Raw genomic sequence first — 21,359 nt, 5'->3', positions numbered from 1 at the left:
GTAAAGCGAGATCACCCTTCTCTTTCTCCTTTGGTTAGAAAGGGAGCCCAGGCAATAGGTAGGTGAGACGAATCTGTCTTAAATTTCTGAAGGAGACCCTAGCAGCGTGTAAGGCAGTAGGATGTAAGGCTGGGTGAACAGCAGGGGCTTTTGAGGCAGTCTCAGTGGTAGCCGCTGGGCAGGGTGGCTGACGAGCGGAGGCCGTTGGAGCTGGTGGGCACAAGCAGGGGCTTTAGCTCTGCTGAGCAGCTATTCCAGGGCAGCAGGGAGCAGGCGGGCTCTTACCTTGGGGATAGGCAAGGACCGTATTTCCGTACAGAGTGTGTTATGCTCGTTCCTGCTCATCGTTGATCTTTGCTCTCCCTTCTGCAATGATGTAGTTAGCGAGCCCATTCCCCCATCCCAGCTTACAGCGGAGCACTTGGGCGCATGTGTTTATTACCTTCAATCTCGTAAACTTCTTCAGCAAGTTTGTGGCCCTTTATGATTGTCCAGACCATTGGGACCTCAACCCGCAGCCCTTGGCTGCTCCCCGGTGCCTTCCCCTCGGCTGCGTGTCCCCCTCAGCGCGCGGCCCGCTCGGCGCCGTCCTGCTGCTCTGTGAGCACCTGCGCGAGCGGCGCCCCCAGCTGAGCCGCCCCTCCGGCACTGCTGGGCTTGGCACCTCGCTGCTGTGTTGTCTGCTCCCCTGCTCGCGTCGCAGTGATAAAATGCTGCGACCCCCTTTTCTTGAATGCTGTAGGCTTGTCCTTTTCCTCCCCTTTGGGAGTTTGGCTCTAGTGAACCTGGCTGTGGGCAAGCCAAGTGTTTCTGCTCTGGTAGCGCCTGAGCTTTGCATCCCGGCAGCGCCAGGAATGGAGAGGCAATTTGCTTCCTGTGGTGATGGCACTCCAGGCTTCTGTCAAGATGTGGTAGGGCAGAGGACACTGAGGCTGCCCGGGGGAGGAGAGGCCTCTCTTGGCCTGAGGAGAGCACCGAGCGAGAAGCCTGCGCATTGGCCGCTTCTTGGTGCAGTTTTGCTCTGTGGCTGAAACTTAAGGAGGATCAGAGGAAGTTCTACACGTTTGGAGTGGTTTTGCACAGCCTTCTGAGGTGTGAAGAGAAGGGTTAATCTGGGAAGTTAAACTAAATGGTCTTCCTGGCTTGTGTTTCATGAGGAGGATCTGGAGTTCCGGATACCAGGCTGGTGTGCTCCCTAGCTCTTCAGAAGGCTGCAGCCTCAGGCCTGTCTGAGCCAAAGGCTGCATTTTCTTTCTTGTCTGACAGCTCTTGCCAGGCCTTCCCTCCATTAATTTGTCTAATCCCTTTTAGCATCCAGGGGTTTCCTGTGGCAATGACTTCCACAGCTGAATTATGCAGCACGCTATATTGGCATGAGTTTGCTTCAAGATAGACATTCCTGTATAAGAACATGTTGTTGAACTACTTTGCATGTGCATACGGTCATACTGTACCATAACTTCTCAGTGTTAGCAGGGCCTGCCATGTTTTAATCATATCGATTCAGTATAAAGGTGTATAAAGGAATATGAGGTGAGAAGATCTTAGCATGCACTAGTGAGTTGTGATTGATTTTTAAATCTTTGTCAGATGGTTTTTAAAACAACATTTGATTTATAGGTTGCTCTGGAAGGAGGAAATTCAGCTCTTCTCTCTAACGTGATGGATGAGCTGGTAAACTTCCGTACGAAGGTGCGTAATTACGCTCTTGCTCTGCCTGAAGCAACAGACATTGCGCAAATGGAAGGTACCGCGGGATCAAAAGAAACAAAACAAGAACAGAAAGAAAAGAGACGGCAATTAATGCAGGAGAGAAGAACCCTCCTGGAGGCTTGTGACCATCTGCGTCAAGATCTTGCTGCCTTTGGGATCCATATAAAGGTACAAGACAGTTACTGTCTTTGTTGTGTGACTTTTAGAAGTGTGTGTGGTGGGTTTTTTTTATTTTGCTCATTTGTTTAAGATAGGATTTGATTTTGCCCTTTGTCAGCAGCTTTCAGTGTTCTGGTCTGCTCCCTGTGTGACCGCAGTAATTCAGCTCTTGCCTGATGGTACCGCGAGGCTTCTCTTCTACGACCCCTCAGCCACGTGTCTCCATGCAAACCAAACCTACTTTTGTAATCACTAAGGGAGCATTATGTAGCCACTGAAAATCCCATCGTGTTCAGAAATCCTTAAGTAGTAGCCTGGATTTAATCCAGAAGAAAAGCTAGCAGTAATGTGTGAAGTTTTGAAAGGATTGCAGTGGAACTGCAAAATAAATGAGGTTATGAAAATGTCATTTCTTCCTCATATTTCCCCTCCAAAAAGCAAAGTTCACCCAGTGAAACCTCTCTTTTCTTTGATAGGTTCATTCTGAATTGATTCTAATCCATAATTACTTTGCTTGATTCCCGTTCGAATCCTCTTTCCACTCTGCTCTCTACTTGTAGTCTGTTGCTGACACAGCTGTTCCCTTTGCTCTTGCATTGCCCCCACCGTGTCTCTCTCACAAGAGCCCTTCATCGGTCACCATCTCCCCCTGGTCCCTGGATGCTCCGTTACCTCCTCTCATGGGGGCTGCTTCTTCCTGTGGCCCCGCTCACCTTCAGCCTGTGGGGGCTCAGTGTTGCCCCCATGTGCAGGATCATCCTCCGCTTTCTGCCAAGCGTCTTCCTCCCTCTCTCCAACTTGTGCTGCTCGTTTTTGCCTTGCTCTTGACCCATGCTGTGCATAGTCACTTTGCATCATTTTACCGAGGGGAGTATAAAAAGCACAGTTACATCAAGGAGTAGCAGTGCCCATCTCCTGTAATTGCTGGATGTGAGAGCTGTCATTTCCCAACACATCTATTAAAAGCATGTGTGAAATGTGGTCGGATGTGTCACGATTTCACATAATGCTGATATTAGAGTGGGTTAAGGGCCAGAACACGTTGGCAGCAAGCCGCAGCTGGGAAGGCCAAGCAAGGCCGTGGGACGTTACAGCAACTGCTTCCTTAACGTGTTTGTGCGTCGCTAGATCCTCAGCTCCACTTAGCTGTCAGGAAAATTCCCAAATCCAAGCAGAACTTTACTGAAATAAAGTATTGCAGAAAAGGAATCTCTTTTGATCTATTTGGCAGAGAAGCTGCAGTCCCCTACCCTCCTGAGGATTTCTTTGCCTCGTTTAGTTCTGAGAGGATTTACAGCTATTTAATAACCTCCTAGAAATTGGCCTTAGCTAGGAATCAGCATCTGTAGGTTATTCCAGCTTTTATTTAATAGTCTGGGGCACAACGTAATCTCTCCTGCTTGTCCAGCACAGCGTAGGGCCAAGCTCTGCTGGCCTTGCTGCTGCCACCCAACAAATCCAAACCCCCGAAGCTCTGCTGTGAAGGCGGCCCAGATCTTGACTTCCCTGGTCCCTCAAGAGCTCTGTGGGCTGAGGGCACAGCTTGGGTGGCACCTTCAGTTCCCTGCTCTGTCCTAGAGCTTCCCAACCCCTCTCTGGCCTCCTGTGTCCCCCGCCTGCTCGTCCTGGCTGCACTGGCACTGCCAGGGCTGTGGTGGCCACAGCTGGCTCCTGTTTGCCTCGTAAACAGCAAAGGAAGCGATTCCAGTTGCCCTTTTTCGGCTCAGCCGCTGATTTTCATGGCACTCTCAGGAACGCCAGGGCGCACGTGCTCCAAGGCACCTGACACCCGCCGTGTCCCACAGCTCACGGAGGGCGACCCGCAGAGGAGAGGAACGAGCCTCGTTTCTACAGGAGCCCCATGGATCCGGGCTGGTGGGAAAGGGCTGGCTCCTCCAAGGTGCTGGTGTCAGTTAAGAACGGGAGAGAGGCCGCTTGCTCCTTCAGCTGACGGCTTCCTAATTTCCTTTTACACTGATCTCCTGTCCTGCCCTGGATGTAGGTGCTGATGGGTTTGTCTGAAGCTACCAGACTTAACGAGATGATTAAACTACCCTTCGGTCTCTTCATGTGGTTATAGCTCTGCATTTAAATGCAAGCTTATGTAAGGTGATGTGTACTGATAAGAAAAATGGAGTAAGGTATTAATGTATCAAAAGTTTTCCCTTTTTATATATATATATATATATATAAATTCCCTGCATTCTACCCCCATCACTTTTGTAAGTCAGAGCTCATTTAACATTTCAACACATTAAACATCTAATATTCAGAGTAACTTTTTCATTTTTGGCAACTGAAGTCAAAGGGCTAGATTTTAATAGTGAAAAATGACCGGTTTGGCTGTGTATGCAGTCATGCAGGTGACAGCAGTCCCTTAGAGATATTCACAGCCACGGAGTATTCTGTCATTCTGAAAGTCAGTGAGACCAAGTATGTTGGTCAATTTATTCTCATGTACTGGCCTAGAAGAGAGATTTTTCCATATACAGTGGAAGATTTAACATGAAAATTCACTGACTTCTATGGGAGTTTAGCAGAAGTTACTCATTTGAGGGAGCATATACACCTGATGCAGCATTGTGGTACTAAAGAATTGACTTTTTAATATTTTTTTTTTCTAAATTGAATAGTAACTTTGCTGTATGAAACTTGCTTGAAAACCAATCTTCCACATATATTTAAATACAAAAAAAATGTTTTATACTCATTTAGATCTATTTGGTATGTTGCAGGGCCCATGAACAGGATTGAGCCAGACACAGGTACCTGCACAATCTTGACTGCTGAGACTGACCCACTTACTTATTCTTACAGGACAGAACTGCTGCATCAACCTGGGAAATTGTGGAAGGGGGACAGGCAGAGCAGAAGAATGAGAAAAAAAACTGATCCTGCATCACTGGACTTTTTGGTTGCAATTACATTCAGAACAGTTGTAAATATTACCAATAGACAAATAAAATCTCTGTGGCAGAATGGCCAACAACTGTAATATAACCTGAACAAACTCCTGTGAAGCATCACGACTGAAAGCAAAAGGGCTGCTACACACTGTATGTTAAAAATCTATACAGCCAAAAGCATGCCTTAATTAAGGCACACCGAGAACAGCAGAGCATCCTTTTTTTGATTCTCCCTCCTTGTTCTGTTTCCTATATAAGATGAACAGGATGATGTGGATGCCAGGAGATGCAGAGCATCCTGCCTTCCGTGCCAGGAGAGCGAGGTGCTGGAGGCCGAGTGGAGCAGGGGGCTGCGTGGTAAATACTGCCTTATGGGAGCAAGTACTTTGGTCTAATCTGTGTGAAAACATGGGGAACACGAGAACAAAGGCTCATAAATAAGCAATCTCTACTGAAAACATATTTTTTATATGGTTGAGAATAAAAAGCTGTAGTTAGTTGTGTTTCTGCTGTCTTTGTGTTTATCAGGGGAACTCTGTTAGGAACACAGAGGTAGGTGCTTATTCAATACTATCTGAAATTAGTTAGTGACTGTGTTGCTTACACCAGTAGTAAACTAGAATGAATGGAAAACATTTTCCTTCCAGAAGTTGGGTCAGCTTCTGCGGGAACTAGAAATTCTGTGAAATACACCACCACCCCCAGGCTGGTTAAATATAATCACACCAATAACACACCACACTATTCACCATCGTTTATTTGCTAGATTTTTATTTCCTATGGAAAGAAACTGCTACATTTCCAGAATGTTGTAAAATTAAATTTTAACAATTTCTATACATTAGTGAATAACAAAGTTACAACTTTTGTGTGGATTTAAAACCAACATGGCAGATTGAAATCTGTACTGATTTCAGTTAATTGATTTGGCTTTGCCTACAAATGCAATTTTGAAATAATACCATTGATGTTCCACATACAAAAATGCTCATTTTTAAAGGAAGTCAGTAGCTGTTTTAAAATCAGTTTTAACCTTGATTTTATATAGAAGGACTCAGGCTTCTCAAATAGTTTCAATGGGAGAAACAATAGGAGCGTGTTTTCCCTAAGGATGTAGCCAGTTTACAAAACTGTTTATAAATTAAACACTGAAAATCCAGCTTTTTAGAGTAGACAGTTGCGCTAATCTAAAAAGTCTATGACTCCTCCTAGATCAAAATGAGCACATATTTAAAAACCTATTTTAAAAATAGGCAACTGGTTTTAAAAGAAAAAAAATGCATTGGGGTGAGGTAGTAGTCACAGTGCATCCAGAAGTATTAATTGTAAGGGCAGGAGGGAAATATTAGGAGCAGCCTTCATGGTTTCACAGGTTTCTTGTGGGAAGCTAGTGCAAGGTGTGAAAATGCAACCTGAGGAGCATGCACAGCACCCTGCTGCAATCTAGAGCTAGATCACGGGAAGAGTGGGTGAAATGAGTAACACCTACTGTACTAACCAGACACTTCATATGCTTGCTCTGTACTCAGAGCCAGACGGGGGCTTTAAGGGGTAGTATCCACTTCCAGCCCTTCCTTGAAGTTTCTGTAAATGTACTTTGAGTGAATGAGTGAGTGAACTCTCTCCGCCTTGGTTGAATCTCTCTTGCCTTATACTGAATTTCCAAAAACACAAGGAAGGGGAGTGTGCAAGAAGCCCCGGCCGTTCCCTGCGGGCACGGAGCCGGCAGCGGCGCTGGCCCTGGAGCGGCGGGAGCGAAGCGGCCGGGCAGGAGGCGCTGCCTGTTCCCAGCCGGTTGTGCTGCCGGGACCGCACGCACTGGGCTGTGCAACAGGCGCAGCCACCTGCCTGTGCTCGCTGAGCGGGTGTCCCCTGCGGGCTGACACGTTTACACACAGGGCTCTGGTTCAGCCGGCGACTGACGCTGCAACAGCGCTCGGCGCTTCCAGCATCAACCCGGCCCAGGTGGGAGCACCAAGCTGCTCCTCATACCCGGTACCCACCTCTCCAGAGGGTAATGTCACAGTTTATCATACTCAGTTCCAGATGAGTTGAGAGCAGCTGAAGAAATATCAAGTAAAACTTGCCCAGGTAAGAACCATTATCAGTTAATACTAGTACACCTACAGCAGATCCTTATTCTGCAATTTTTTTTTGTTTGTTTTGGTTTCAAACAAACAAGACAGTCCATATTGCAAGGAAGGGATGTACTGTCAAAATGAATGCTGCCTCCAGGGCTGGGAATGGCCAGAGGCAACTAAATACATTCAAAAACCTAAAGCAACTCTCATGCATTCCCTTTCCAAGGAGGCTTTTCTTTTCTCTTTTTTTTTTCCTTTTTTTGAAGTGAATATATTAGCATGATGAAAAATGAAGTGCAATAGCTAATTCTAGACACAGAGTCTAAAAATGAAATCCTGACAACCTTGGTGCGAGCCAAGAAATTCAACTGAGCTGGTGGAAGTTTTACTTTCATCTAAATATCAAGTGCATTTTTCTGCAGTTCACAATTTTAGTTATTGCTCAATAACTATGAAAAAACAGAGGAATACTTTAAGTTTAGTTTTATTATATTATAACAGATCTGCAACTACAGCTTATTTCAGCCAAAACATTTTTGTATTCCAAACTCTTAAAAAATATCTACATTAATCATATTTTCTATTCTTAAAAATAAGAAAAAAAAAATCTACCTAGCATACCAATGCTGCTACAGCACTTGGAAGGGTGCATTACTTATGTCAATTCTACTGTAAATATAATCATTCTTGCAGTCATGGTTCTTGCTTTTCTTCCTGTTGGCTGCTTTGGCTTCAGGTTTCAAAAAGTTTGCTAAAAGCTGTTCCAACTTCTGAGACCATGTCAGAGGCAGTCATTGAGCGTCCGAGTTTTTGGAAGGCTTGGTTGTTACATTGCCTCGTAAGGGAGCAAGCTCCAAACGCAGCCACTAGAAACGGATTTAGACTAAAAGAAAAAATAATAATAATAATGACAAACAAAACCTAAACATTTTTGTTTCGAGCTGAGTTTTGTGTAATTCGTAAGGATAGTAATGTAACAGAGCTGCAGGGGAACTCGGTTCAGCTGAAACATGCGCTGTGTTTCAGCCTGTCAGTCAGCACTGGCCCCTCCTGCATACACAAAGTTGGCCACTCCGCTACTCTCCGGCCCTCTGCTTTTGGTGCCGTGGGGGAAGTGATCTTTGGACCCAAACGTGCTTGTCAGCATCAGAGAGAAGGTCTTTGAGGCAGAAGTCCTTCTTACTGCAGAGTATCTTTGACTGATCTTTTTTTTTTTTTTTTTTCCCCCTAAAGCATAAGCCACGAGTAAGAAGCAATACCACAGCTGAAGGGTGCAAACAGAAAAACAGACTTGTTTGTTAGAAATGGGTACACAGACTCCCAGGCCTGGTTTTACCTCCTCTTCCTTCTCAGCAAAACCCCTTCCTTCCCTTCAGAGGACACTGAAGAATCACCTCACAGTCTTTAACTCTCTCTCCTTCCCTCTCACCGAGCACCTCAGTGCAGTTTCGTAGGGCACCAACGTGGACATGAGGTAACGCGTCCCACACGGGGCTGCGTCACCGCGCGGAGGCAGGGCAGGGCGGCCAGTGCGGAGCCTCGAGGTGTCTCCTGCCTCAGGCCACACCGAGTCCCTGCCCCTGTGCTCTGAACCCAGCACTTGTCCTGCTTCCCCACAGGGAGCTGCTGCGGTGGCTCCGAATCCCTCACGCACCTGCACTGGGGTGAGGGCGCTCAGAAGTGGGGTGGCCCAGGCCTGTTAGACTTCTCTGTTGCCTTCGGCCTTCACTGCTTCAATCCCTGTCACCAGAGGCAGCAGAAGCGGCCTGGTCTCAGAGGAGGTGCTGGGCCCAGGGAGCAACCGGCTGCTCCCATACGTGGTCAACAGCAAGATGCACAAAGAGTCTAGTGCCCGCACTGAGGTACTTCATCTGATCAGCTTTGCAGAGTGCAGACAACAACGGACATCCTTGGAAATTAAGGAAAACTACGGAAAAGGGCGGCCCGTTCTCCCTGCCACCCTGCAGTGGGGAAACGGGGCCGAGCCGCCTGTGCTGCCCTTGTGGCACCGCAGCAGAGTCAAAGAAGGGCAGAAGGAGCCGGAGGGCAGCCAAGGGCGTCAGCCCCACTGCTCCGGGCTGCACAAGAGCTCGGCCCGGCTGGCTGCAGTCGGCTGCTGGGGACCCACTGATGAGGGCAGGTTTGTGAGGGCTCCCTGTGCAAAGCACAGGCAAAGCAGCACGTGGGGTTAGGCTGAGGTGGTAGCAGGGCAGCAGCTTTTCCCCTGCAGGTAGCACCTGCACACCCTCGCCCATGTGCGGGAGTGAATATTTCAGACCCCTTAGGATCACCATCCTGCATGCCCAAAACCTGCCCTGGAACAAGAATTACACACCGACTTCTGGGCTCAAGACAGCTTCGGGCTTTGCATCTAAGGCTATGAGATACCAGTTCATTACATACCGTAGCCTATCACCTTAGCATCCTGCCTACTTACTAAGGTGAATCCTTCAGGCTAACGCAATCTTAACCTATTTTAAGACCCTACTCCATTCAAATCCATTTTGAAGCAGCCCAGTGGCTGCAAGTGGGGAAGGCCGAGCTGGACTGCCCGCAGTGCAACCCGGCAGCCGCGGCCACGAGTCGCCCCAGTCCAGCAGCTCCTCCTTTGCTGGAGCAGGCGGGTAAGAACGGGGTTTGAGAACGGCCACCTGAACACCAGCACAGCACAGCGCGGGTGCCAACAGATTCTCCCACCTTCCTTCACCTACAAAGTAAAGGGAGTTCGGAGGGGACAGTTGTTTGGAAAAGCCACAGGAGCCCAAATCCAGCTAGCGGCACCAAAACACCCTGGAGAACACGAGCTTCGTTCGGTAACCCTCCGACAATCTCAGGCACACGAACAAGCCGGGCTTCATTCTGGGCATGTCAAACTCCTCGGCACGGCTAAGTCTGGATCCAGGGTCCCTCAGGCCTACGGGGAGAGCGAATCCCATGCTCCAAGGGTAGCACGAACACTGACTAGGCAATTCCTAGGGACGCACGGACATATCTGCATGGAGCATCTCAGAGATCACAACACATTTCCTCGTTCCTCTAACAGCAGCTAGAAATCGTTCAGGTAAAAAGAACCATCACAGAAAGAACAAATTATGGTGAGCAAAATGCAAATTTAGAATCAGAAGAAAGTGCAAAAGTTCAGGAATACAGACAGAATTAATTGGAAAGCCTATGAGAGAATTGAATTAGAAGGAGAAAGGGAGCAACTGTAGAATGTAAAGATGTTACATAATTCTCAGTTTATCTTCTGGGAGCAAGGAGATGATCCTTACATTTGGAACAAACCAACCAAAGAACGATGAAAAGAAGGGCAAGGATCGAGACAGCTGCACAGAGCCACGCTCAGCCGCAGGCCAGCACACAAAACTCAGGTGCACAAAGAATTAAAAACTTGTGATAAACAACGGCCCCAACGAACCCAGCAAGCCGGCCATACGCCTTAGCCTGAAGGCTGTGTTCAGCCCTGGGTATCTCCTCACGAAACAAATATCCCTGAAAGGACTGAAAGGAAGGAAAAGCTACCTAGAAAAAAGAGAGAAGCTGCCATATAAGCAAGTAACAAAAAGAAAGCCTCAGGAAGAAACAAAAAAATGGTAGTAACAAAGACAATGTTTTCAGAAAAGAAACAAAGCACTCCAAACTGACTTCTCATATAATCTATGATCTCATATAGTTTAAAAAAACAAAACCAAGAACCCCACAACAACCTAGAGAAACATGCGATCTTACTAAGAGTTGTCATATTTTAAAGTTACACGAGAAAATATTTTTACTTGGTGAAGACTTCTGAATTGACAGATGTAATAAGTGAAAGACAGCAAGAGTGAAGCAACAGGTTTTTTGTTTGTTTTGTTGTTTTTTAAACAGGAATATTTAGGCCAAGGAGAACACCTACAGCTCATTACTTACTTGGACAGAGACCGTTATTCCCTGGTTGCCTGTGCCAGGCTCCTTGATGATTTCCTTTAAAGCAGCTGCTTTCACAGAAAAGCTACAGGACTGTATGGACCAACTGTTCCAACAGGGCTGGATGTCACTTAACACGGGCTGACAGGCAGCTGCAAGTGCAAGGCTGCTTTATACATGAGCAAACTGGGGTGACACTTGTTCCTTTAAATAGTCACCCTCTTTGAAATTACATTTTATCTGCAAGTCTCATCTTACATGACTTAGGGTATTCCTTGGCTACAAGGCAAGATAATTAATCAAATTACAGATATAAAAGTAAATTACAACTTTTTTTTCTGTAATATATGAATATTACTACCAGTGGCTGCCATTAATTTTTCTTTGTGTTTTCTGCCTAGATCTAATTGTTTTGAAAATATACACCCCACACCTTGAAATTGAGCCACATTCATATTCTTCTTCTGCCTTAAACTTGGGAGACATTAGTGAAAAAAATTGTCTTATTACAACTGGAACTGTTACACCGAGTCCTCTAGAACCCACATTTGAAGCAGTACCTGTTTACCACCATCCCAACTACTCCCATTTCATTTACGTTTATAGCAGTTGCCATAGGGGGACACAGACTGACAAGAATTAAGAAGTTATGTATTGATATCCATACCCATTCGTTTTTTCTGCTCCGGCAAGAAATGCCCAGTGTGCTAAGACTCCAAGGGAACCCGAGAGGAGGTCCCCCTGTCCGCCGCATCTCCGGCTGCTTCCTTCGTGACTGCACACAAGAACTACGAGCAAACACACCAAAAAGAGTCACGTTCGTTTCCATCTCTGGGCACAGTGACAGCACCGGAGCTGCGAGGTCTGACGTCCGGAGAAACCCGCAGAAAGCGGCACATGCTGAAAATCCACTGTTCTTAAAAAACAAAAACATGTCAGCATTTTAAAAATACTTCACCAACCATGTGTCAAGCCTTTATGAATAACTTCACAAGGTATACACGTTACTTTTTCCGCTTTACTTACGTACACTCCACAGAAGACTCGGCCACTAAGCAATTTAGTGATTTATCTTTACAGATATTATTGATACTGCCACAGTAAACATCAGCTTCACACTCGACCCCATACCTCTACTAGGCCCTTGTACAAACATGGCTCTTTAGAGTCTCTGACCTTCAGAGCTTACAAACATGAGAAAAGGTGTTTTACAAAGAGCAAATGCAGAAGAATACAACTAAAAACGCATCAGAATCAAACCTCACTGAAAGCTGTCTGTTTTCTTTGGGCCTTATAAAAGCAGTAAGTAATTTTAATTGCTTATGAGCAATGTCATCATTACACATGTGTTTTCATCAGCAATATCACCATGGACAGGCTAGACTACAGCATCAGATGTTGCATTTCTGCTTTGACTACACAAAGGTTCTTGCTCAAACTGACCTCTTCGCGGAGCTTAAACTATGAAGCACATGGAAACGGTTTCACTAAACTTAATTCTCTTGTCCTTCACTCTCAACAGGCCCGAGAGGAAGTCACAGGGAGGAATGAAGCGTACAAAAAGAAAGCAGCATCAATTCTGCTACCCTTCTCCAAACTCTCTTGTGAGCACATTGTATTCATCTTTAGCTTTCCCTCTTGCTGGCTTTGAAGAAAAGCTTATTTTTCTCTCCTACCAGAAAGGAAGATGTGGTAGTAGTGAACCTCCACATCTCAGCTGCTCGGGTCCCTCATGTTTGCAAGCACACGAACAATCCTTTCAAATAGGAGAGCAGTGTCTTGGGACCAGGGCTTCTACTCCAATTTTGTCAAGGGGCTTAGATGAGGCTGCTCCAAGGCACATGAACAGGGGAGCCCAGGTGTTATGGAGGGAATAGGATTCTTACTTTTTATTCAAAGACATTTGGGTAGGCATGAAAAAATGAAGGGCCTGCAGGTAAGCCTTCTTAAAAAGCAAGACGCAAAGCAGGACTGATGACAGTCAATCCGCTCCCAGCCCATCTGCATAGTTCAGTGCTGCTTTTTCGTTACCGAGCGCGGCAGAGAGCCTGCCTGTCCTTCGCCCCTGTCTCCTACCAAGCCCCCAGCAGTAGCTGCTGCCTCATGGGCCCAGGCACTCGAGCGTTCCTGCTGCCCCTGGGAGGGTGAAGATTCACCGGCACCGCGAGCGCAGCAGGCGCCACGGCGGGATCCCAGCAGCTCCTTTTCCCCATTGCTCTGCCACCCTCCCCACCCCCACCTCCAAATTAAGATTCTAGACGTGTCTCTCCGTGAATGGTAGTTAATGCCAAATTTCACAAGTGCACTGCTCTTCCCAGTTAGCTATTTGAAAAAAGGTATGTCTGTTTTTTTTTTTTTTTTTTTTTTTTTTTTTTAATAGAATGCATTGGAGAAATTACCTCTAATTCTGCTACTTTGAAGATGGTATCTCACAGGATTTTCACTTTGAGGTCTTGAACTCCTGGCAGGAGGCAGGATGGAAATTCTCTGTTCAAAGCTTTGAGGCCTCCTGAGTGACGGCTGAGCACAGGCCCCTGCTTATTAGCTGCATGGCACCATCTGCCTCTATTCTGCAGCCCCACAACCTTCCCGTCAGTTTTGAACCATCTAAGGAAAGCAACAGCTCCTCAAACTAGGCCAACCACAAAACCCTGCCACAAAAAAGTGCTCTTTTGTTTGTGTGCGTGTGTGTATTGTGTGTGTGTGTCTCAAATGTGTGCAAGGCTACCTCACCAGCAGCAACAAAGGCAGATCTTTGTACTGCGCGCAGAGGCCAGGAAACTCCCCGGAAGGAGGGGAAAGGTAAAACGCACAGAGGCTCAGTTCCTCAAAGAGCATCTCCAAAGAAAAGGATGATGGACACTGCAACAGGCAGCGTGAAGAGCAGTGAAACCTCCTCTGAACAACAGACACTGTTAAGGCCTTTTAAAATAAAAGAGCAATTCCATACAGCCACCAAGACAAAGTGGCACGCTGCCAAATCCCTGAAGGACAAAGACTCCGTGATGCTTTTCCCAGCGTTTTCCCAGGACAATGAAACCCAGCTGCTCTCCCACCCCTGCATCCCCTACGGGACGCCCGGGACCTGCTGGCTGCACCAGGTGGCTCCGCAGGGGCTGGGCAGCCCATCTCCTCCCTTGCTGCTCTGAGGCACCTTTTCAGGACCGTTACTAGACAGGGAGGACTCAGTAGTCAGTGATGATGCCAAATAGACAGAGTTCTTTCCTCTGGGAAGAAGAATGATGTATTTACATGAGGATGAAATACTTCTCAGTCCATTGCTCAGCAAGGTAATACCACATTAAAGTAATGATTTAAATCAAAACGCCTTGAAAATTTGACTTTTCAAATTCCAGGAGAGCTGAGGAGATGGAGGCGGCTGAATCCAGAGCAACAGGGCAAGAGCTAAGACAGAAAAGGCCACAAGGAGAGAGCAACCAGAGCCACCCTGGGTTAGGCAGGCTGACACCAATCCCCACCAAAAGCAAGGAGAGGTTCAACCCAGTTCACCAGAGAGACCTCAAGAGCCTGCGGCACAGCCAGTGCCCACTCGCATGGCCTGGGCAGCGCTCGGAGGCGGCTCCTTTTGCTTTGGTTTTGATAGGTCTTGGCAAGCAAATCTGATGTCATTATTTCACAAGGTGATGAGTTGAAAAAGTAACCGAGTACTGTTAACAGTCAGGCTTTTCATGGAAAAAAAAAAGCCAAACAAAAACTCAAAACACAACTCCCGAGCAGCTGTCCCCAAAGCCTACATAAACTGTAAGAAACGGCCCGCTCAGGTACAAACACGGTCACGCAGGAAACGACAGATGAAGAACAGCAAGTGTCACCTGGGCTTCTTGGTCACCTACGTTCATTAAACCAACTTACACTTAAGTATGAGTGACACAGAAACAAAATGAAACAGAAACAAACAAAGAGCCTAATCATAGTGCCAGAATTCTGGAAAGCAGAAACTCAAGAAATCTCAGTTATAATGTACTAAACAGTCCAAATGCTGCCCCAGACTTCTTGAGGAATTATGAACAAGTCATTTAGTTGCTCTATACCCAGTATATTTCAGGTCATAAAAGAGAAGATCATCACTCCCTTCTCAGCATGCCTTGGAGATAACATGAGTGTTAGCATTCAGGGAAGCATTCAGACCACAACATCCTGCTTTGCTGCCACTACCAGCAAGTTTTAAAACAAAGGAGATCCCAATGTAAACTGTGCTGGCAGATCAAAACCCAAAAGAAGGACACATGGCTATTTTACGCTTAAAAAAATACATAACTGAAATTGCTGGCTTCTCTTTAAATTGGCTTCTAAACATGTATTACAGTCAGAAAACCAAATGCCTATGTACTGTAAAAGGGAACAGATGTCCACATGTTCTTGATTAGCAATGTGCATAATAGTAAACAAAACAGATTAATTTTGAATGTTTCTATTTAGATCATAAAATGTGAAATATGGGTAAGACTAAACACTTAATACTGCTGATGCTAAAGAGGGAAAAGCCTCCTGAACAAAATAATACTTTTATTGAGGCTGCAAACTAATAAAGTTCTGCGAGAAGATTAAGCTTTGATACCTAAACCTTGGATGTCCTGCACAGGTTCTCTGTACTTGTTTCCTTCCATCCACAAAGCAGGACTAATGACTCATCCATCTCCCAAGCGCTCAAGGATCCATCCATGAAAGATGCAACCATTCTGTGACCCAGCTAGAGTACATGGCTAACGTCAGCTATGCCTCAGCACCCCAAATTATCTCTTTTTAATTAAAAGGCTTAGGACTACAACTTTTATGCAAAGTAGCACTGCAGTCAAGGACCATTTTGCTTCATCAAATGGAAGATCCAGGTTTAGACCATTATCAGATCTTGACTAATATTTTGTATGGATATACATCCCTAACCTAGGAGCTGCTCATACTGGTAGAAATTTATCTTTTTCCTTTTGCAAGTTAGTTCAGAAAACTAGACAGCTGGAGACTATGGACTCCCAGACAGAAACATGAACCTGAGTGCAATGAGACAACAAAGCCAATATGAGGGTTGGAAAAAATCACTCAACTGATATGGAAAATATAAGTTGGCTTTCATATACTGTTATATTATACTCCCTCACCACACTTTTAAAACTTAGCTAGGTCCTTGAGTGTGAGCCATTAGGCAACTAAAGCAGAAAGAGAATAACCCAAACCTCATTTTCTTTTCTTGGATAGGTACGAGAGCCTATCCAAGGGGATGAGAAAGGATGCAGAAGACACAAAAGGCCGGGCAGTGCCGGGAACGGGGCGACGCCGTGGATGGGGCGCGCGACCTGCCCGCCCCGCTCCGTCCGCACAACGGAGCCGACGGTGCCGGCGGCACGTCCGGAAAGAGGCAGGATGCACCGGGCACCACGACAGCTTCCCTCCGGGAAGGGCGATGGCAAGCACTGAATAGCTTCCTCCCCATTTGCAGAGGGAATGAAAGGTTGAAATTATAAGCACTGCCTAGGGATTTATGGCAGCGGGCAGCTTTTTACCCCCTATTCAGCAGCAGACGCTCCCTCGGCCGCTTCTTTGCTTCTCTTGACCACAGCTGCAGCTGGGCAAGGGAAGAGAAGCTCCGTTTGGCTCCTGGCTCCAGGTAAAAGCAGTTGAAGGTGGCTGCTGGCTGGTTACCCCTAAAAACTGCCTTTTGGAAGGGAGAGGAGAGGATAAACACAGCCGCTAGGGGGAAAATAAAAAAAAAAAAAAAACTCACTTTAATAAAAACAAGCTAAAAGACACATAAAAACTAGCCTATTCCAAGGACCTAACCAAATTTTAAAAATGTTAGGAACTGAGATTTGTATAACCACACTTCATTATTGACCAGTTCTCCAAGGAATGATATAAAGAAAACCTGAGAGAGCTGAGTCATAGCGAATAAAAGCTGACTTACCTTTTACTCATAGGCTGAGTACTCATTTCTACCCTGGTCAGTGATGGCACTGATATCACCTACCAAGAACATGGTGAAGCTCATCTTTGTAGAACAGGGAATCAACAACTGTAGACCAAGCTATAATGTGAAATTGCAAAAGGAAAGAGAAAAACAGTATATAAAACTTTTTAAAATCTTTCTGATTATGTTTACAGGGCAGTTGGCAGGTCATATCTGAAACTGAGACAGATTTTAGAAAAGCCTCCTTTGTATTAGACCATTATTACTGATTTCACAGAGGCCACACAGGTCATCCTATACTGATGGTAGAGCCATCAGGAACTATTTCATTCATCTAATCTGCTCTTCTACAAAAACAAACCTCATAAGTGTTCAGAGAGTTTACAGTTTGGGAATCTGTTCCCAGTCTGAGCCATGCTGTTCTCGTAGCTGATCTCTTTGACTGTAAACAAAATCTGTCTTATTTTTAATTTGAATTAAGCTTCAGTTTTCAAAAAGAATTTGTTGTGCCATTTTGCTCAGATTACAGAGCTCCCTGCTGATGGGAATCATCCACCAACACCTGTACTTTTAACCCACTATCGCATTGCTTTATAGCCTTCCTGGTCCTAAACTAATTCCACTGAATTCCCTACAGCCATGTGAATGTAAGTACTTGAAAATAACCACTACAACCACTATAAACTATAAAGAAACCAAGTCCCAGCTTTCCTTGCTACAAAATCCTGTATCCTCAAAAAAGCCTCCCTTCTACAACAGCCAAGCACACAGCCTTAAAGTTACATAGTCCAACTTGCAATTGCTCCTTCTTCTGTAGAGCACTCAGACTTTCTCTTTCCAAAACTATGCATGCCTTATATTCCTTAGGGAGACAGTTTAAAAGTGCAGTTAACTGCAGTATTAGTGCAAAAAGTACATGAGGTCAAGCAGGAAATGCCTGAAAAAAGGTAAGGCTTAAGCTACAGATGGATGATGACATTAAAAAAAAAAAAGTAATAAGCAGACACAGATCATTTCATAGTTATGTGTCAGAGGACATTGGCCTGATCCAATGATCTGGGCTTCCCCTCATACAGGAATCATCATGAATGTTGTCTCAGCTGAAAAACAAATGACATTAGATTGGAAGAACAAACAGATGGAAAGAAGCAGAAGTTAATAGTGAAAACCCCCTGAGACACTTCAAGGTCAGTGGCATGAAAGATGTTGCAGCACAAAGCAGAAAGCAGGATCCCTTTCTCAGGGTAATTCTGTATTTGAGGAACATTTCAAAAATTGAGCAACAGGACAGGCTCTGCTGTGGGACTCAAAGTACATCTTTGTCAAAGCAGGCTGAAGTCTTTAACTTCTACAAATTTCTCAGGAATTAACTTTCTTACAAGCACCACAAACCCCAAAACCAGTATTTATAACAGACATTATAACCTGTATGAAACCCAACAACTGCTCCTTTATGACTCAAGAATGTTGCCTTTAATATCTGTAATCCAGGACAGAAAAAAAACGCTAATGACAGAACCAATGTAAGAGACAGGAAAGTAACCTTAGTTGGACATCGCGCAAGTGCCTGAAGGTGCAGAATTGTTTATATTTCAAATCAAACACCTACTTAACTAAACTAGAACAAAATGAGAACGGAACAGAGGCAGGGCAAAAATTGAGAGGAAAAAAAAAAAAACCAATGAAAAGCTGAAAAAGCACACATAAAACCTGTATCAAACTTGTGCCACACCTGAGCTTCCAGTTTCAGAACAGAAAGAGCTGGAGTTGCTCCCTGTTTTTGGGTCCTGCATGCCAAGAGACAATGAGGAGGAGTATCAGCTCTCTCCAGTCTCCAGCCAGTGCTGGCACTACGTTCACCTCAAGAACAACAACAACACTCAAAAGAGGAGCGGAGATACGCTGAATCTCGTGCTCAATCTAAAGCTCTCCAATTTTCCCGAATTTCCTTCAGGAAAGCAGGAGCCCCACAGGCCAAGAGCAGGGGCCGAAGACCCGAACCGCAGGCGCCGGCAGGGCGCTCCGCAGGCGGCACAGCCCACGGGGCGGCTGTCGCACTGTCCCCCCGCACGCGTGGGCCGACTGTGCCAGGGCACAATGCGACCCTGTGGTGTTGTTCCCTGGCACAGTCGGCCCAGGCGTGCGGGGGGACAGCACTGCCCGTGTCTGACTGACCCTGGCGGCGCCGGTGTCGTCGGTGCTGCTGACAAACTCTGCACAAACTCCCTGCCGTATTACAGGTATTTTTCTAGTTTATATAAAAATCTCCCATGGCTCCAGAGAGTGTAAAATTGACACAGACACAAAACAATTTTGAAGTAGCACAAATGTTTGTCAGATGTTAGTGTTCTAAGTAGTTATGGGCAGAGCTGCTGCTTATGGGAAACAAGACCATGTATCAAAATGGGAGGAGGGCACTCAAGAATTCCTGTTACACTGATCAGAGTGAGTGATGTTGGCCTCTGACAGACGGCCAGTTTTTTCAAGTGTGCTTTCACCATACTTACAAGAAAACATTTTAAGAAATGGCAATCTATAGCTAAATTAAAAAGAAAAGTTGCCAGGACTAATGTACAAGACACATGCTAATCTGCAACCCAATGGTGATGGACAATACTCAAGGAACTGAGTAGTCCATGAACCTTTAGACATCTTCCATTTTCAGACCAGCAACATATGGTGAAACAACAGTGCTATCCTCCATTAATTTAGCAATACTATGTGCACTTGCATAGACCCTCTCAACTAAGGATTTTCAAGACGTTCACACACACACACACACACACAAAAACCCTCAATACTTGTGTAATGTAAAAAACATTATAGCCATTTAAAAGAAAAATAACCACATTTTTTCATCAAATAAAACAAGTTACACTTAATGCCCTTTTAAAATATCACCTTACACAGAGCACCTGAAGGTTATCCGCAAAGAGAACCCTCCCTTCCATTTCCAGGGGAATACAGTCAACCAATTACTACTACACAGTGCACTTACAGTCCAACCATTGAACAAGAGAAGGCAAACAAACAAAACCAGCACACTGCTGAAAGCAAAGGCTTCACTTACCCTTCTCTCCATCTGAAATTAGATCTCGTTCTCCCTTTTGAACCACTGTCAAATTCCCCATGGCTTGGCTCAGTCTTAACACACATCCATGATGATCACTACTGTCTACAGGGTCTCTAAGCTACAACACAAGAATTCCAGACACAGAACATATTTTACTACTAGAACAAAATAATCCAACACATGTGACTTCTGTGAGCAAAAAACAGAAAGTATTGCCATCTCTCTGTCCTGCTATTTTTATACTATACTCATTCTGAAATGCCAAAAAAGCTTAAGAAAGGGTCTTTTTAAAAAGAGCTCAATTTAAGAATGTGCACTGCTGTGGTGGCAATTATCTCATGGAATCAAAACCTATGCAATGTTTCTCTCAGATATAAGAAACAGCATATAATATTTAACCTAGCAAAAAGACGTTTACTTTTAAAGACTACAAGATTAATTTTGCATGTTTTAACCATCAAAAAGGAAAATAGCTCACCATGGCTTCATATAGTCTGCTAAACTCCATGTAGTTTGGAGTCAGAATAGCTCTCTGGTAGCCTTGAATAAGAGAAGGCTGCTGGGAAATGAGCCACAGTCCATCCTGCAAAAACCAGTAAGACAAACATTTACTAAATAGATTCTTAAATGACAAATTACTGAATTAACCAAAAAAGTACTTACAGCATCAATAATGATTGGAATTCCTTTGATCTTCGCTTTTTCTATAATACCCTGCAAGAAATAAAGATAACTAAGTTGTTTGCTAATTTAACTCTCAGAAGGTCCAGGAGAAATCTAGCCTTTTCTTCTTATCAAAAGGGATCTCTACAACAAATCTAGTCTTTTTTTTTTTTTTTCAAAATAAAATAAACAGATCTTTTGCATACTGCAGAGTAACAGAAGATATTTCCATATCATCTGGTAATTTTACAGTTACATTGCTCTCTTCCTGGTTTAATGTGAATAGTGTTTCTACACCTGACACCTTGTTGATTCACATCATGAAAATAATCTAACTCACTCTTCCTGCTATGGGAGTCATGCGATGTGAGTGCAAGCAATATACAGCAAACACACATACCTCCAATTAAAAAAGAGAAAATCCAAATAAATATCATGGTAGAAATCTACCAATAACAACAGTACAAGTTTCAGTTGCTTTTCTATGATAGCCCCAATACTACATTTGCATTCCTGTGCATGCATCCTGAGACCAGGAGAACACGACACGTCATTTCAGTGTGATGCTGGAGGTTTTACACCTACAAAACAAACCCCAAAAAATCCAGAGTACAGACTTTTGCAAAGTTTGCTTTTAGTGAGCAGTATCTGTCAGCAGACTCTTTGCTTTTGTTTTCTCCTAACTGAACAGCAACAATGACTAATGCACTTTTTTTTTTCTTTTTTTTTTTTTAAATGAGCTGTAACTGATATTCAAGCTTTTTCAATGTTTACAAATTTCTATATTTTAAGATGGAGAGTATCATTCTTTTTTCTCTGTCTATGATAACAGAATATGTGTTCCATCTAAAAGCTGAATTATTTTTCAAAGCTATTAAGCTCTTCGGATTAGCTATCACATGGCTTTAATTAATTTTCAGAGTACTGAATATATC

The 21,359-nt window shown here is 44.7% G+C and overlaps 2 protein-coding genes across 3 annotated transcripts in view; one reads left to right on the top strand and one right to left on the bottom strand.

The window, feature by feature from the left end:
• Positions 1-4,841, top strand: part of CARS2 (cysteinyl-tRNA synthetase 2, mitochondrial) — a 43,689-nt gene extending 38,848 nt beyond the window's left edge. The window contains 2 exon segments of the mRNA XM_088538594.1: positions 1,621-1,881; positions 4,690-4,841. Coding sequence (XP_088394720.1) covers positions 1,621-1,881; positions 4,690-4,764 — 336 coding nt within the window. The 3' untranslated portion in view covers positions 4,765-4,841.
• A 2,486-nt stretch (positions 4,842-7,327) lies between these two features.
• Positions 7,328-21,359, bottom strand: part of NAXD (NAD(P)HX dehydratase) — a 43,695-nt gene continuing 29,663 nt past the window's right edge. For both annotated transcript variants that reach the window (XM_088538450.1, XM_010227246.2), the window contains 5 exons: positions 20,425-20,475; positions 20,240-20,344; positions 19,759-19,879; positions 11,433-11,553; positions 7,328-7,742 (listed from right to left, as the gene is read on the bottom strand). In XM_088538450.1, coding sequence (XP_088394576.1) covers positions 7,592-7,742; positions 11,433-11,553; positions 19,759-19,879; positions 20,240-20,344; positions 20,425-20,475 — 549 coding nt within the window. In that variant the 3' untranslated portion in view covers positions 7,328-7,591. The remainder of the gene's footprint in view (positions 7,743-11,432; positions 11,554-19,758; positions 19,880-20,239; positions 20,345-20,424; positions 20,476-21,359) is intronic.

The sequence above is a fragment of the Tinamus guttatus genome, unplaced genomic scaffold (genome assembly GCF_059628265.1).
Source record: "Tinamus guttatus ecotype Peru unplaced genomic scaffold, ASM5962826v1 Tinamus_guttatus_pri_ptg000047l, whole genome shotgun sequence".
NCBI lineage: Eukaryota > Metazoa > Chordata > Aves > Tinamiformes > Tinamidae > Tinamus > Tinamus guttatus.
Note: the sequence above shows the minus strand (reverse complement) of the source record. Positions and strands in the feature narration are given on the sequence as shown.